Source organism: Oenanthe melanoleuca, chromosome 3, assembly GCF_029582105.1.
Source record: "Oenanthe melanoleuca isolate GR-GAL-2019-014 chromosome 3, OMel1.0, whole genome shotgun sequence".
Lineage (NCBI taxonomy): Eukaryota > Metazoa > Chordata > Aves > Passeriformes > Muscicapidae > Oenanthe > Oenanthe melanoleuca.
Window position 1 is genome coordinate 30,794,190 of NC_079336.1, and position 17,177 is coordinate 30,811,366.

A 17,177-nucleotide genomic window follows, 5' to 3' on the forward strand; every position below is an offset into this window, starting at 1 on the left:
TTCTCTAACTCATTCCCCACCCAAAATAGAACAAGCAGCTCAAAGAAAAACAGAAATCTGCTAAAAGGAAGATAAATTTGGGGGTCTGAAAGATATAGCAGTATTATTCCTCTTTTTTTTTCACTTGGCTTTCTTGCTACTTTCTGATTTTACCAAAGCAATCAATTCTATCTCCTTATTTACATGGTCTTATCCTTGAATATGGAATATGCTTTAAAGATGCGGGATAGTAATCTGCCTTATCCACTAGTCAGTGATAAATTCAATTTTGTACGACTTATAAATTATTTTTTTTTAAATTCATACACAATCTTTCATTTTCTTCCTTTCTGGAGTTGTATTTAATTAATGGAAGTTCTGTTCCGAAAACCAGAATCCAACTTCACTCCCCTTCCAGTCACACAAAAATAGAACCAGATTCAGAAGAGTCCTGAAAGTATACCCAAAGGATATAACTCACTTACAACTCTTACTCTTATTGAATCAAATTTCATTAACTTAAGAGGCCTCTAATGAATACCACGGAATTCAAATGTTAAAAATAGTAGTAGATTCTGCTAGACAATTCCTTTTACTCTCCAAGCTAGTAAGACTGAATGTATCAAGCATTCAGTTTGGTGCTGTTGAAGGCCTTTTCTTCAAAGATGTCCAAGACCAAAAAAACCCAGCTTGAACTGACTTCTAACTTCCTACCATTTCTCTCTACCAGCTTCTGAACTCTATACAGTATTCCTAGTCTCTTGACCTAGAGATGACTGTCAACCAAGCAAAATGATTAAGCTTGCTATGTTATCAAGCCAGAACTTCTCTCTGGTCATATCATGAAGGTAAAAGAATATAAACTCCTAACTGGAGTAGTTCTGAAAATACAAAAATTCTATACACACCTCAAACTTCACATACAATATTCATTTGCTTGATGAAAGCAACTACCAACTCTTCCTAATTCAGAGTGGTAAGAGGTGAGATATTTGAAGAGGCAGAAAGCAAAAACAAATGAAAAGCTACACAATCTCACATTTCCAAACTTCCCTGACTTCAGTAATACCCCACTTGCTTTCACTATATAGTTCCATTGGTAATTTACTCAAAGTTCCATGCCTTCTACAGGTCATTTATTCTTGCACACTAATAAGTCTTTTGCTTTAGTATAATTCGCTCTAGACTTGACTAAACAGGCATAACAAGATGTTACTTTTACACAGATCTTTTAATATAAATGCAGTCTTTCCCTTAATTTTCTTCCTATAGTTAACAGAATAATAGAGGTGCACAAAGTGCTCATGAGCTAGTTTTTAGGCCTAAGTATTTACTGTATTTCTAAAAAACCAGACATTGACACTGCTTTCAGAACCTGGCATTCTCTTTGCAGCAAAAACACCAGTACCACTTAATAAACACACTGAAAAAAGTGTAAAATGCCTCAGAATTTTTCTTGAGGTTGATTACTCTGCAAAACCTTGAAACACTGGTTCTGAAAGGCAGATATTTTTGCTGGTCAGGAATAAAAAAAAAAAATAAATCTTTGTCTGAGGCAAACAGCCAGTCTCATTCAGGTCCTCCCACTCAAGTGGTGAGCTTTCCCAAGAGTTCAGAGCTCAAAGCTGTCAAAGGTTTGTGCTTAGGTTTATTCCTTTTTCAGCAGTTACCAAAAATTACTGAAAAATAGCTCTTCTCTTTCTGCATCCACAAAAATGAGACCTTTAACAAAACAAATTATCATATGACCTAACTGCTTTAGTTTTTAATTGAGCACTTCAGCAACTTTTTTATAAGATATATTGCACAAATGAGAGCAACTTGACAAAGACTACTCCATGTTCAAGTTTTACTTTTCTTCATCATTTTCTATAGACTCTCTGTAGTTTTCAGGAGAAATATGTATTTGTTCAGATCTATTTTAATTGGTATAAACCAGCTACCTACAGACATGGTACAACATACACAAAAATAATTCTAAATAGTACCCTATCAGCATCATACCCGCATTGATTCATCAGGCTAGGAAATAAATCAACAACTTTGTACATTCACCAAAACGTAAGTTAAGCTTTCCTGCACAACACAGAATTTCAGTGTCTTTGTTTCTATTCCTCAAACATTAGTAGGTTATTTACCTGAAATATATACAGCCTGAAGAATAATAGGTTCTAACTTTATTTTTTTTCATAAAATTTAGTCTTCCCAGGTAAAAACTGGAAGTTATTTAAGGAGACATAAAAAAAAAAATCTAATTCAATTTATAGAAAAGAAGTGTTATTCAAGTTCTTTATTCCATTGAGAGATCAAAGTAGATAGAATAAGATAAATCTAAAGTAAATGCTTTAGCATACAGCTATGAACCAAATATCCCAAAAATTCAAATACACTTCACAGTTGAAAACATTCAGTTACTAGCACTTATAGGAATGTTTGGAAAAGGAAATTACTGGTCATTAAAAAAGTGGTATTTGGAATAACAGTAAGTTTGCAAACATTCAGTGCTCTGCAAAAGGTTCAATAAAAATAACATTTATTTAGAAAGCCTGACTTGTTCTTCTATAAAGAGTCTGAAAGTTATTTTTCTTAACATTTCATTTCACTACCACAGCAGCTCCACAGCTTTTTCTGAAATCTAGATACCATGGATCTCATATGCTGATCTTTTCCCCTTTAAAAAGTATACACTAGCTACCATACACTGTAAGCTACAGTACAACATAAAACAGTCCTCAACCATTCTGATTACTCCAATATGTTTTAAAATTTGTTAACGAGAAAAGCTAAGCAATCACTAAAGAAATCTTAGCTATTAAAAAGCTCAGTCTTACAGTCACCTTACAAAAATAGCCCAAGATTTTCCAAGATTATTATCATCAAGCTTTTGCACAACCACTTAAGGGAATTTTCTAACCAGCGACAAGCATTTTCTCCTACACACCTAGAGTACAAGACAGAAAATGCCCTCTAAGTGAATACAAAACTAGTGGCTCTAAACAAAACCACACGGAATGCTGCATTAGGGTTTAAGTGAACCACTTCTGATCAATACAGTACCAGGTGAGGATTTCTTAAAGCTCAGCTTAAAACAGTAAGCAAAACAATGTTCTCATCCTACAGTTCAAGCATCTACAGAAATACCATGGAAAGCATGTAACTTATGCTTTAAAATGGAAATGCTACTAGGACACTAAATACTCTGTCATCTACCAAGTCAAAACTGACTGTGTTGAACCTGAGAGTTTAGCTGTCCATATGATTCAGATTCAGCTGTTGGGAGAGAACTATAATTCTCTGGATTAAGTGTAATGGTGTGTATTTTGAGACTTGATTTTGAGTTCCTTCAACTGAACAAAAAATATAAATAGCTCAAATTAACCTCTCTCGATTTTATATTCTATATATGTTATGTGTTTCTATTTAAATTCATTAAAAACCTAGAAGCTACTAAAAGTCCCCAAAAAGGAGTTCAGAGATTGAAAAATTGCCATGGCAAGTTAGGTCTCTGTTCCTAATAGCACCTGCCTACATATTTATAACGTGATATTATATACAACGTATTTTCTTTTCACATACATGGTTATATATTAGCTGCCCAACATATTTGCAGTGTTTTGTTTTTTTTGTTTTTTGTTTTTTTTTGTCAAGACAGAAAGCTTTGTCATTGCAGCAGCAGCTGCACTTGATCTAGAGCCAATCAACTGGATATTCTTTGCCCACTCTCATCCAACACTGCACATTTATCTGCAGCTACCGTTTTGGTAAAAAACCCACTCCTTTTCTGGTGTAATTCACACAGACAATTTGGTCTTAATCATTCCCCCTTCAGTGGACATCAATAGAGAAAGATGAAAAGATGCCAGTGATTCTGCTCATTTTTCTATACACACAAAAAAAAAAAGAAAGAAAAAAGAAAAAGTGTGATCCCTAAAGAATCTTCTAAAATATCACATCTTGATCCTCCTAGCAACTAAGCAAATATGTATCTTTGCTCTTAAAACATGAAAGCTAACAAACATTTCAGTGACCATGTGAGAGCTTAAAAATAAAAACTGGAATACCTCTGACCTCCAGCTTTCAGTTTTTCAACAGTACAGACAGCACATGCATCCTTCATGATACAGCACAGCAGAGCAAGCTAAAGGACAGCTACAAAATTAGTGAATGAACCAGAGAGCAAAAAGAATAACTTCTACAAGACTCAAAATTTTTCCAAAGGAAACCATTACCAGCCTACATGACTAACTCTTCCTAACAATGGGTGTAGGCCTTGCTGCCCTATAATACTAATTATTTATCTACTGGCAGCCTTATTACATCTTTAAGAAAGAGTTTTGTTTGTATGAATTCATTGTTTAGATATATTTTATTCAATTTTATATTTCAAAGACAAAAATTAGCTTCAGAGAAAATTTTACAATAAATACAGAAACTTAGCATCTTAATAAAAACACTAAAGGAAAGGTATGTGACACTAAGAAGGATAAATACAAACAGAACTACTATTTATCTCTCACTATCATAATAATCAATCACCCTTATTATGCCAAGTATTACAATGGCAGTGCCAGAATAAAATTGACTTACCTATACTAGGTGGACTGCCATAATTTACAGGGGACTCTGGAGGCCTTCCACAATGTAGTGCAGCAAGAGCAGATCCCTTCCATACAACATGTTTGCAACCTGTTTGTTAAAAATCATACCAAAAAATGAAGTCAAATGAGCTTTTTCATGCAAAACCACAGGAAAGGTATGAAATATCAAGAAGGCTCAAAATTCTCATGAAATTTTCATACTTTTGTTTGTACGAAGCAAAGACTGTCTGCCAGCCCCTAATAATGTCTGCACTCCAGGGACACTTTGTGGAATTTCTTGCTCTAGAAGTGGTCCAAGTCGATGGCATATTTGAAGCAAGTGATCAGGTGCCAAGTGTCTGTAGTATTTCACCTATTATATCAAAGAGCAAACAAAACATTTGAGAGAGAATACAATATTTTTGATGCATTACTCGTTTAATCTTTTCCCCCCAGATTGTTACACAAATTCATAAGAAAATTATAGGATATTAAAGGATAAAAACAAATAATGACCTTTAAGTACAATAATTCATTCCAGCTGGTCCTAATTAATTCTTCTATTCAGCACATGCCTCTTTGTAGAGAGAACTGTTGGTATTTACTACTTTCTGACTTCAAGGCACAGTTGGTCATACACTAATAAGATCCCTTATAATCACAGTAAAAAAATGTAAAGTATATATTCAATATTACATTTAAGTAGTGAGTGGTCTGGTCAATTTAAATTACTGTAAGATAAAGATGAGAAAAAGATTGTAAAGACAGCAACATTTACTTGTTTCAAGAATTACAAATGCCAAATAAATAGCCTAAGCTTAATAAATAGCATAACTGAAAACGCAAAAACATTCTGCCTCAATTTACTTATGTTAAAACACCTTGAAACTTCACAAGTGGCTTGATTTATTTTTCATCTAAATCTTTTAAACATTGGCTTAAGTAATTCAACTTTTAAATTGGTATATATCTTCCCTATTGCACCTATAAACAAGACAAGTTTTTTGTAAAGGTCATAATTACACAGTACCAAAACAAGCTCCTATTATCAGTAACATAATTTCTCACCACTTGATAAAAAGCCACCTTTAATGACTGCCAGATAAAAATAGTTTATTCTTTTGAACTACTAAAATTCTAGATCAGAAAACTGTCTTAAATAACAAGTGTGTGGGGGGGAAGGCATTTGAAATGTATGCAACAGTAAAAATCCTACTAACATAAGGCTTTTGGATAAGAAATAGCATTTTTAAAATGCATAAGCTATAGTCAACTCAGACAGCAACAAAAAAAATTAAAATAATAAACTAAGAGGGAGAAGATACTCAATTTTCGTCAATTCTTGTATAGAATTTGGCATGTAGACACTTTGTCATTCATACAGCCTGAAATACATCTTCAAAGTTTTATTTCACAGAAGAGAAAAAAAAAACAGCAAAATACTGAAGAAAAGGCTTGTGATATTTTGTTATTCTGTACCTAGAGGACATCTTAACTAACACTTAGAATGATGCTTCTGTATTGCACCAAATTAACAGGATATACGTCATTCTTCATCAAATGTGCTCCTATCTTGCTGACACACCATAATCGTTTCATGCACTCCAGCAGTTTGTTAACATAAAGAGTGCTGATGTCTGAAACAGGTCGTGGAAAAACCTTGTTCACAACAGTAATTCCCACCACCACCACAATCTCAAAGGAAGGAAAGTTTTCTCTCTCCTGTCTTGGTCTAACACTGGCCAGCTGCTCAGTCTTCTGCAGCCACTTGCTCATTCTCACTGCAGTGGAATGGTGGAGAAAATCAGATGGGTAAAACAGAAAAAACTTGTGGGTTGAGATAAAAACAATTTAATAAGTAAAGCAAAATCTGCACAGCAAGCAAGGCAAAATAAGAATTCATTTACTACTTCCCATCAGCAGGCAAATGTTTTGCTGCTTCCTGGCAAGAGGGGTTTTCCTTCTGTGGATAATATTACATTTGCAGAAAGCCTTGCAAGCTGTCTGAATTAGGCTGCCTGAAAGTTAAATAACTTGCAAAATTCACACAAGTGAAAAAAGTTTTCTTTAAAAAATATTAAAAAATATATTTTACTTAAATAAAATTGCAGCTCGCCATAAAGATGAATTAATTTAAAACTGCTAAAGTCAATGTCATCAGATAGGCACACAGAAAGTGGCAAAAAATAACTCAGAATTATGATAAAAAATTAATCAGAATAGCAAATCAACACGCTTTTTCCTGTGCAAAGGAGGAATCACGGTCAAAACACACGCATGAAAGCTCTAAAATATCTAAATAGCCATAAGAAGTTATGAAGCTATATACCCTTCTTGCCATCAACAGCCCTGATCCATTTCCTTAGCTTTTGTTCTCCTCTGTTCCTACAAAAAGGAGCACAAAAGCTTAACAAACATTGCTCTTCACTTGATTCAATCTGAAACCAGAATTTACATCTGCAGAATCTGAATTCATCCCTCAAAGATTAATAACTACAGGGTTTTTTGTTTTAACCATGAATAATACAACTACATACACAATACAGTTGTCATTTTATTGTGCTCAAGATGCTACAGTTTTACACATCCTAAGAAATGCACAAAATCTAAAGCAAATTAAGTAAATCATGTTTGACACATTCCAAAACTACAGCAAGCTGACATCTTGAGTCATATTTCTCATGATTTGTCATCAGCCATGTGCTCACTTTTTATTTTAGCAGAAACTAGGTAGGCTCAATTCCTCTTGCAGTTTTTAAAGCAAATGTTTTGATAAGAGTTATCTGTCTGTTTTGTTCTTGATCATCTGCATTAAAGATCGCAATATATACCTTACACCCACACTACAGTCTCTTCTCATTTAAGTCCATTTGTGTGAAAAGAGCTATTTATGCTACATTATGCAGTAGTTGTGTGATGCTTCTTCACAGTATTCGTCTAAGCAATCATAGTTCACTACTAAGCAGCATTCGCAGCAGCTCATTAGCAAACTGATTCAACAATACTTAGCGAGCTGTAAGTTTTGCCAGAACAGAAGTGGCATTGCCCATTTAAACACTTGCCAGTTCCAGGAAGTTTATAGAGCTATTTCATGAACCATGCACAGTCAACATTTGGCTCCCATTTTCCTCCATAAAGCTAAAGTACACACAAGAAACTTAAATAAAAAGCTAAGTCTCATTTATCTGTAAAATCAGATAGGAAAAATTACTTAAATAAAAAGTTTTTATTTGGATTGATTTTTTTCCTTTTCTTCTTCTACAAACAAAAAAAAAAGTGGAACTTGAATAACTTAGTAAAAACAGGTTATTAATTTTCTCCAGGTGACATAATTTCTTCACCATCAAAAAAAAAAAAAAAATTCTTTATCTATTCCAACTGCCTGACGACTTCAGGACTGACCAAAAGTTAAAGTACAGCGTTAGGGGCATTGTCCAAATGTCACAGACAGCAACAGGCTTGGGGCTTTGACTGTCCCTCTAGGAAATCTGTTCCCAGTGCTAATTTGTATGTGTGACTATTATAGTGGAAATCACAAATTAAAAAGCTTTGTAACAGAAATTCACCTAATTCCTCCCTTTGGAAAAAGCAAAAATAAGAATTGCAGAAAAGATAACTACAACTTGGTAGCAACAAATGAAGACAGGACAAGGTAAGTTAATTTAATACATTAAATTAAAATTATTCAGATTGTTCCATGGTGCAGCCTAACAGGAAGCAATTCTTGCACCCACAAACTGCAAGAAGAACCTAGAATAAACAAAAATATACCTATAACTCAAAAAATCCATATCCAGAGAACTTTTAAGTCAGATTTTTGAGACAAAATAAAATAAACAAATTTTTGTTTTAATGGTAACTTTAGAAGCTTTGTCAGAAACAGACAAGCTCAAGACAACTCAGAATGAAATTTAAAATTACTAAGAATAGAAGGAAATTTGATTTGATATCAATTTCTGATTCCAAGAGCAGAAATGAAAGTAAAAGGGAGAAAATAACAGATGTACAAGTATTTAAAATTCATACAGCCTTAAATGAAAGTGAAAACTGGACTCTACAGACAGGAATTTTAAAATTATATGCCAAAACCATGATGTCAAACAGCATAAAAAAGCACAGGATTTTTTTCTCTGCCAGTCCCCACTAGCTGAAATTCTAGCTGTTTTTCTTCCTTGCCCTATCAGACTTTCTTCAATGTCTGTTCTGTTCTTCTAAAAGAAACGCATAGAAAACGTGCTTTTAAGGTAAAATAATAAACTCTTTTTGTTCTCACAATCTTCTCACATAAGTCAACATTTCTTAACTATTACTATAATATAAATTAGAACTCTGTTAGCAGATGAAAATTTTCAGCTCTTAAGCATAAATGCTATTTTTTAGAAAATCAGAAGCAGTACTACCCTCAAACTTCTGCCTTTACCAACTATCCCCAACTTCACCTATTCCAAACAAGCAGCATGGGAATACACAAAATGCAGCTACACAGTTATCTGGACTAACAAAGAAATCTTTATTACCTTTGAAATAGACCTAAGTGCTTATATTTTCATTCTGCATGACTCTGCAGCATAATTCAGCATCAAAACCACAATAAATGAAACAAAAAAAAATAACCTAGACTCTTTAGTTAAATTTGCAATACACAATGCAGTTATTCACCACCAGTGTTTTAGACATCAAGTAAAATATTACCTTATTCTAGTGCTCCAAATACTTCACAGACCAAAACATTCTCTCAAATTTTGTTAGTCTCCCCCCTCACCCTGCTAACAGTCAACATGCTTAACTACCAGGTTGGCTGTAAATATGTTTCAGAAAAACACATTTCCACACAAGGACATTTAACAACAAAGCCTACACCAATCAGCTATCTATATTCCAAGATGTGAGAGTTCAGTCTTACTAACACCAGCAGCTATCCCACTTTAACCCTCCTGCTATGTAACATATTACCCAAAACAAGACCCAAATTGAATTACATTAACTGTTGCACTATATCAGATCATCAATCTAATAGAGTACCATGCACCACAAGCCACTGCCTTATCAGTTTAAAATTAGGAATTGCAATGATATGCAAGTAGTTTCCTCTGAGGAATTCTCATTCCCTTTTTTCTTTATTTTAGGGGGGAGGTGGGGGGTTGTCTGGGGAGAAATGGCAAGGACAACCAACAACAGGGAGAGAGAACCATTTTTCCCAAAACATATTTATTTCTTGCATACCTTCTAATTCTGCTTGAGCTAAAACTATATGGCTATTTAATAACTATTTCCAATCAGAATGCCTACTATTTTACCGTGAGATTACTCTTTCTCTAATTAAATACATCTATATTAAACCAGCCATTTCAAGAGCACAATATTTTTTCAATTACTTAATGCTTTTAATAGGTGTGAGGCCAGAGCAGATAAACTCAAGCTTTGGTATAAACAGTGTGTGCTGCAAGCTTACCACATGAGAAGGTGTGAGCAGAGGTAGCATTTTTTGCCTTAGGGACTAAGATGTTCAGCTGTGCCTGTTACTGTTAAATTACCTGTAGCTGTTTGCCTTTCTTAAACTCACTAATAATGTTTTGTGTGTTTGGGCTTTTTTAAACTAAAGTTACTCTTTAGAAACTTGATATTCCTCTTCATTCCATCTCTCAAGAGTGTTTCTTAGTCCCAGTTTGAAAGAACTAGCACAAAACAGTTGGCTTGGCCAACCGTCTTGATTATATGAGGAACAAACAAACGTATGGTGCTACCCAGAACAAAAAAGTGTTTCCCCATATCAAAATATAATAGTTTGAACAGAGAGGTTTTAACATCACCCAAGTTCTTAAGTGTGGGAGGTCTGTAGAGCAGAAGCACTTGTCTTTTTGAACTCAGAGGAGATAATTTAAGTTGATATATGTCCAACAGAAGCACTGTTAATGAGACGAAAATCTGGCTAAGGAGAACAATCAGAATACTTAGGTTTTCCTAGCCACCGTGCCAAGTCTTTCAGAACACCTTCTAAAATATTGTATAGACTGTTCCCAAAATACTCTTAATAAAAACTAGGTGATAATTCAGCTCTCTGATTCAACTCAAGTTTTAATTTTGCTCCCTATTTCTTTGATTATCTTTACAGAACAAGCTATCCTAAAGAAACAAACCACTTATTATTTGGTTACTTATTAAGAAACAGAATTTCTAAATAGTAACCACAAGTCTGCCTAGATAGAAGACTTAACTACTGCATGAAGAAAGAAACACAGTATCAATGAACTTAGTGTCCAGGTTCCAGATGATCTTTGTAACTTCAGGTAGGTTCACACCAAAAAAAAAGAACAGTGGAATGGCCTGAAAGAAGTGGTTTGCAATTTTCATTTGAAATCACATGTAATAATTGTGGGCTGGAGAAGATAAAGGCACAAATATCAGCAAAAAAATCATCAACAATTCGTGAGACCAAGACATAGTGCCTATTAAACATATTGGGCCATCCTACTTGGTGTGAAGTCCCAGCCTTTTCCCTCCTCAACCACCACCATTGTGAATAAAATTGTAATTCAACAGAGAAAATGATAATTACATTAATATTCTGGATAAGAAAATTTACACAATAGTTGTGATCATCTACACTATGATGCTAGTACCACAGAAGAAAAAAAAAAAAAAAAACAAAACCAAAAAACAAAAAAACACCGAAAAACACCGAAAAACTAAAACACAAACAAACATAAAACCCCACAGCAGTCCCTATGACAGCTCTAATTGTCAAAGTGAATCTCAAGAGTTGGTTTCATTCAGATGAAGTCCGTGTTGCAGTTGCTTCTTTTGGGAGCAAAGTATTCTCCAACCCCTCCATACCCACTCCTATCATCTCCCTCATGGTGATGGTAAGACCCATGGTGTAGCACACAAAAAGAGCTGAGCCATCTTAAAATTACTGTTCATTTTTCAGACAGTTCAACTGCCTCACCAAACTAACCACACATTTGGATGAGCACTTGTGCCTACACAAAGGATGCAGCAGAAATGCACAGCTTTCATCCACAGCATACAATTAGAGCAGCTACACCCATAGGGAAACTGCAACACGAAAAAAAACAATTACCCTGGAGTCAAATGATGCACCAAAGCTTGCTTGTGTAACAAAGGCCCTAACAAGGGTATTGAAAAGCAAAAATATGCAGCACAACACTTAAACATCTTATCTTCAATGTATAAACGACTCACACAGCTGACTCGCTCTGCTACTAAGTAATCTGTTCATTCTTAAAATTCCTCAGTTTCAGTCCCCCATAGAGAGAAATCCTCAATTATCAAAAAGAGACAAAAGTAAGCTATCTTACAATTCGCAAGTTTCTACAACAAAAGCAAGACAACACAAAACATCCTGAGATCTGTTGCATCCTTAGTAGACCTAACTTGAAAGTAACCTACCAGGGACTCAATTCTTACAGGGTCTTAGGTTTTAGCACAAACAGAAATCTTAATACTGGCAATATTAGAATGAGATCAGCACTCTAAAATAAGAGCCTACACTATCAAACTCATATTCGAGGGATATACACCACACATGCTGACTCTAGAAAAATATAATATAGAAATACTGAAATTCAAGAAAAATCACTTAAGAATGCAATATAAGTGTAATAGCATTTCTAAACTCAAGTATTTACCTGTAGAAGCACAAGTGTGCATAGCATGGTATTAGCTTATTTAAGAAAATGAAACATTTACTTTCACTGGCCAAACAGGAAAATGAAAGTAAATTGCAAGATGAAAATTGCACCAGATTAACATTATTTGCACAAATTAAGTAACAGAAATAAAACATCTAGGGCTGTGAATTTCACTCTAATAACAAAAACTTAACTCTAATAAAAATTCTTAAGTAAATGTTTTCAGATGAGGACACAATCAGAAACTTCACCATTGCTTGGAATATATGCATAGATATATTAAAGGGATTATTTATTAAAAATATAGGTATAATAAAAGGCATGATTTTGCACACAAGAGAAGCTTGGGATCAAATTCCATCTCGGTTACACAGAGCCCTTATTCCCCCCCAAAGTAAGAAGGTAAGTCAGACATCCAACACTACATTACTGGTAATTTTATTTTTTAGCCTTTTATCCCTTCAGACCCTTCCACAAAGTTTAGTGAAAGCTTAGGGCATTCATGTCTGAGAAACGGTATCAAAACATTCCATCTTGAGAAGCAAGAGTCAGCATCTCAAAACTGGGAAAATTATAAATAAATACAATGATCGAGCTAACATTGTTTCTATGTCAAAAGCTAAGGATGCTTTGGTCTGAGACAAATAACTTTTTGTCAATTGAAACAGGGCACAGTTAAAAACTTTTCGTTTGTACAAAATGTAACTGTCATGGTGCAAATACACTTCAGTGACAGCCTTCCACATGCCTAAAATGTCAAGTAATACAAAGTTCATACAGCTTTGACAACTGTGGCAAGAACAAATACAGGATGGAGAAAAGCATCAAGAACAAAGTAACCAATTACACAAAAACACACCCAGTATCGAGGTCGGGACAAGGTGGGAAAGCACTTAGAAATGCGCATTAGGAAGTCTAAGGAAACTTTGTTAAGAACAGAAGACTAGGAAAAGCGAAAGGACCTAGCCAGCATCACCTCTCCAAATACAAGTATCCAGAGTCAAGTCCAAGTTTTGAAGAAGTACATCTTATGTCATTACATACCAATGTTGACTAAATTGTTATCTACCTGCATTCCACAAACAAAAGAAGTTTCTTGGAAAGAATCTGAATGAAGTTACTTCTCACCAACTCTTCCTACTTCAACCTCTAAAATGTCTTTTTCCTCACTTTTTTCCTTCTACACATCCTTTTATATACTGACTATATAGAAGAAACTCAATCCAAACTGTACCTCCAAGTCTTTATAATTTATAGGTTCAAAGAAAAAGGTTATTGATAAGCTTTACCAAGCAACTCCTACCATTGCTTGAAATGGGTAAAACGGCCTTACAGCCCTACAAATAAATAAGTAAATAAGAATAGCATAGTATATCAAGTACTTTGAAATTCTCTGTTGAGTTTCTTCATATTTGATTTCAAGAAAGTTCAAAAGTACTGGCATGTATTCTTATGCTTCCCACAAGGTAATTGCTATCAATTCTCACACACCATATGCATGAAAATTCCTTCGCCAATGCAACTCTTGCTACAACAGAATAAAAGCAATGCTGTAAGTAAACCTGTTCTAACTACAGAACCTATGCTTTGTACTGTAACATTTGTTTCAGAATTTTAAAAATGTATATGGCAATATGTTGTAACCCAATACCTAAAGGGGAGTTACAGGGTGTTACAGCAATAGTCTTTATTGGAGGCATTACAGATGGAAACTCTCCTCTTGTGTAAGTTCAAAAGTTCTCAACATATCTGTGTTTCAGAACTACTGAAGTTCAGAACCACTATAAGCAACCAGCAAGGAAAACCTCTCTTTGATGAGCATCACAAACAGGGCTTAAATCTCTCTCTCTTAAATCGTTTCCAGAAATTCAGAGACTAAATTATACAATATGTACCTGAAATGAAAACAGTAAGTTGTTTTCAACAACAAGTTGCTAACAGACACAATTCAGACACCTTAATCGCTGTTTTCCCAGCTGCTGCAGTACACAACATATTAGGGGGGGAAGAAAATCCAAGCCCCTCTCTGCTAGCCAGAGCTACATCGCTGCGAGAACGCTTTGCTTTATCACTGATCTAACCTGAGGGAAAAGGACACATTAGGAAATTTTTAAGAAAGAACAAACCAAAACTGCACCTAAGTCGAATGGGTGATGCGACCCTGGCAAGCCCTGTCACTGCCCCGCAGCAGGTGCACCGTATCCAGAGGCACCGGAGCAGCGCGGCCCGCCCGGGGCAGCCTGAGGGGGCTGGGCCGGCCGCGGGTGCGGGTCCGGGCCGGGAGCGCGGCCGGGCCGCGGCCATTGTGTGCGCGCGCGGGCGGGCGGGAGCAAGGGCGGCGCACAGCGCCCCCGCGCGGCCGCGCGCGCCCCGGCAGCCGCCGCCGCTGGCCCCGCCCCGCCCGGCGCCGCGCCGCGCGCGCGGCTGTGGCGCCCGCCCGCACCGCGGCCGTGACGTCGCGGAGCGAGCGCGGCCGGGCCCGGCGCGCGCGTTGTTATTGACCCGCTCGGGCGGGCGGGCACCGGCCGGACCCCGGCCCGAGCGCCGCGGGACACTGAGAGGGGGGCGCAGGGAGGGACGGAGGCAGTCATAAAATTTAAAAATAATAAAAAAAAATTTCAAAGTTTTGTTGCTTTTTTTCCCCTAAGTTGCTTTTTTTTTTTTTTTTTTCTTTTTTGCGGGAAATTCAATTTTTTTACCGGGCTGCTCAGAGAGAGTGAGGGAGGGGGAACAACAACTTTGCCCGCCGCAGCGCTCTCCTGTTTCCAGCCTGCTCCTCTTACCAGGTTCTCGTAGCTCCGGGGATGCTCCTTGCCCGTCCAGTCCGTGCGCTTGGGCAGCAGCTGAGGGAGGGAAGAGAGGGCGCCCCGTGAGCGGCCCCCCCTCCCCGAGGAGCCCCCGGCAGCGCCGGGATGGGGCGGGGGAAGCGGGAGAGCGAGGGAAGGGGGAGGGAGGCCGCAGGCGGGGCGAGTGCCGGGTGCACGGCGCCGCTCTTACCTCTTTCTCCGCCACTTCTCGGATCAGGACCTGCAGCAACAAAAGCGGGGCGTGAGAACATGTTTCAAAAAGAGAGAAAATGGGAGAAGGAGGACGAGGCGGCCAGCGCGCCGCCCGATCAGACGCCCTGCCCGGCCGCCCCCTCCCCGCCAGGCCCGGCGGCGCCATCCATCCATCCCTCCATCCATCCATCCCTCCATCCCCTACCTGAGCCGCTTGCTGGCACGGTCCGTCCTCCAAAAAGCGAGCGATGAGGAAGTAGAGCTCTGCGGGGAGAGGAGAGGCCGTCAGGGCTGGAGCTCGCCCCTTTCCCGCGGGCTTCCCTTTCTTCCCACTGCCCGCCGCCCCTCTTCGGCTCCCCCGGCCACCACTCACCCGCTCGCAGCTCCGCCGTGTGCCGGCTGCCGCCGTCCCCGGACATGGCGAGGCGAAAACCGGGGAGGGGAGGGGGGGAAAGGGGGAGAAGGGGGGTTGCCCGGGCCGCGCTCCCGCGGCAGCGTCGGGTCCCAGCGAAATGCGCCCGCCCGGTCGCTGTCACTGCTCGTTCAGCGGGGAGAGTCTCGGCTCCACCATTCAACCCACGGGCAGCAGCAGCAGCAGCAGGAGGAGGAGGAAACAACAACTCGCAGCCGCCTGCCGCCAACGCCGCCGCCGCCGCCGCCGCCAGCCAGCGCGAGCGAGCGCGATCCCTCCGCCCGGAGAAAGAGTCCCCTCCTCCTCCGCGCCCCCTCCTCAGCCCCGCGGCCCCGCGCGCCGCCCCTTCCCCCGCGCCCCCCCGGGCCCGGCGCTGCCTGGCGGGGGCGGCCAGGCGGGGAAGAACGGGGAGCCGGGCTCCCCTGCCGCCGGCTGCCGCCCTGCTGCCGCGGCGGCCCCCGGCGCTGTCCGGCGCTGGAGGGGAGAGAGGGGCGAGCGCTAGGCGTTTATTAGCGGCAAGGCGGGCGGGCTGTGGCAGAAGATGTCGGCGGGGTGGGCGGGAAGGCGGCTGAAAGGCGCTTTCTCTGCGCGGTGCCGGCGCGCGGAGGGATACGACGCACGGCGAGGAGGAGGGGCTGCGGCGGCGGTGGCGGCGGCGGCGGCGGGGCAGCGGCGGCGGCGCTGGAAGTTCCCGAGTCCCAGCGCCGCAAGAATGGGAAGCGAGCGAAGCCAAAATGCCCCCGGGGAGCGCGGCCCCGCTGGGGAAGCCCGGCGCTTCCACACCCCCCGCTCGCCGCGGCTCCCCCGTAGTCCAGCCCGCTCCCTCGGAGCCAGCCAGGGACCGCGGGGCGCTGCCAGGGCCTTTGGCATCTGCGCGTAAGTGCCACAGTGTCACGCGTTGTTGGTTTTTACTCTTGCAACATCGTGCCCGGGCTCCTGCCGTGGGTCTGGAGCGGGGAGAAACCACAGCAAGTCCTAAACAGCCAGAAAGGGCCTTTCGCCCTTGTTCGGCGGGGACACCCCGGCGGCTCCACCTGAGGGGTGAAGGGCTCGCAGGGCTCTCGCTTTGAGAACTTCCCTTTAAAAAAAAAAAATAAAAATAAATTTTTAAAAAAAATTAAAAAAAAAAAAAAAAAATTAAAAAAAAAAAAAAAAAAAAAACAAACAAAAACAACCAAACAAGCCCCGACAGCTGATAACGATTTTATTCATTGCTCTTGCTGCCAACCAGATCAGACGTGCGGGCTGAGGAATCTTGTCCCTTCCAGGAGCGATGGCAAGAGGAGGAGTGTTGTCACCGCGAGGACGAGCGATGGATGGTGATGCTTGCAGCCCATGGCTGAACTGGAGGTAATTCATAGAGGATCGATAACCTACCGAAGGTTCCTGAAAGGCTGCAACATTGTACGGAGCCCGGGTAGCGGTTAAATTGTTTCTTTATTTAATGTTTGCTGGCTTGAGGAGACCGAATAAAACGTTCTGGTTTGTGCTGTGACTGTCTTTGCTGCTTACACTCAAAAAGAAAATAAAAACAAAGTAGATGTCCGCTGATAATTGG

At 39.7% G+C, this 17,177-nt stretch overlaps 1 protein-coding gene across 2 annotated transcripts in view; it reads right to left on the reverse strand.

The window, feature by feature from the left end:
• The window catches only part of PHIP (pleckstrin homology domain interacting protein), a 107,054-nt gene extending 90,789 nt beyond the window's left edge, over window positions 1–16,265 (reverse strand). For both annotated transcript variants that reach the window (XM_056486917.1, XM_056486916.1), the window contains exons 1-6: window positions 15,581–16,265; window positions 15,413–15,471; window positions 15,206–15,235; window positions 14,992–15,051; window positions 4,779–4,929; window positions 4,567–4,665 (exon numbers count right to left, since the gene is read on the reverse strand). In XM_056486917.1, coding sequence (XP_056342892.1) covers window positions 4,567–4,665; window positions 4,779–4,929; window positions 14,992–15,051; window positions 15,206–15,235; window positions 15,413–15,471; window positions 15,581–15,626 — 445 coding nt within the window. In that variant the 5' untranslated portion in view covers window positions 15,627–16,265. The remainder of the gene's footprint in view (window positions 1–4,566; window positions 4,666–4,778; window positions 4,930–14,991; window positions 15,052–15,205; window positions 15,236–15,412; window positions 15,472–15,580) is intronic.
• Window positions 16,266–17,177: the final 912 nt, after the last annotated feature.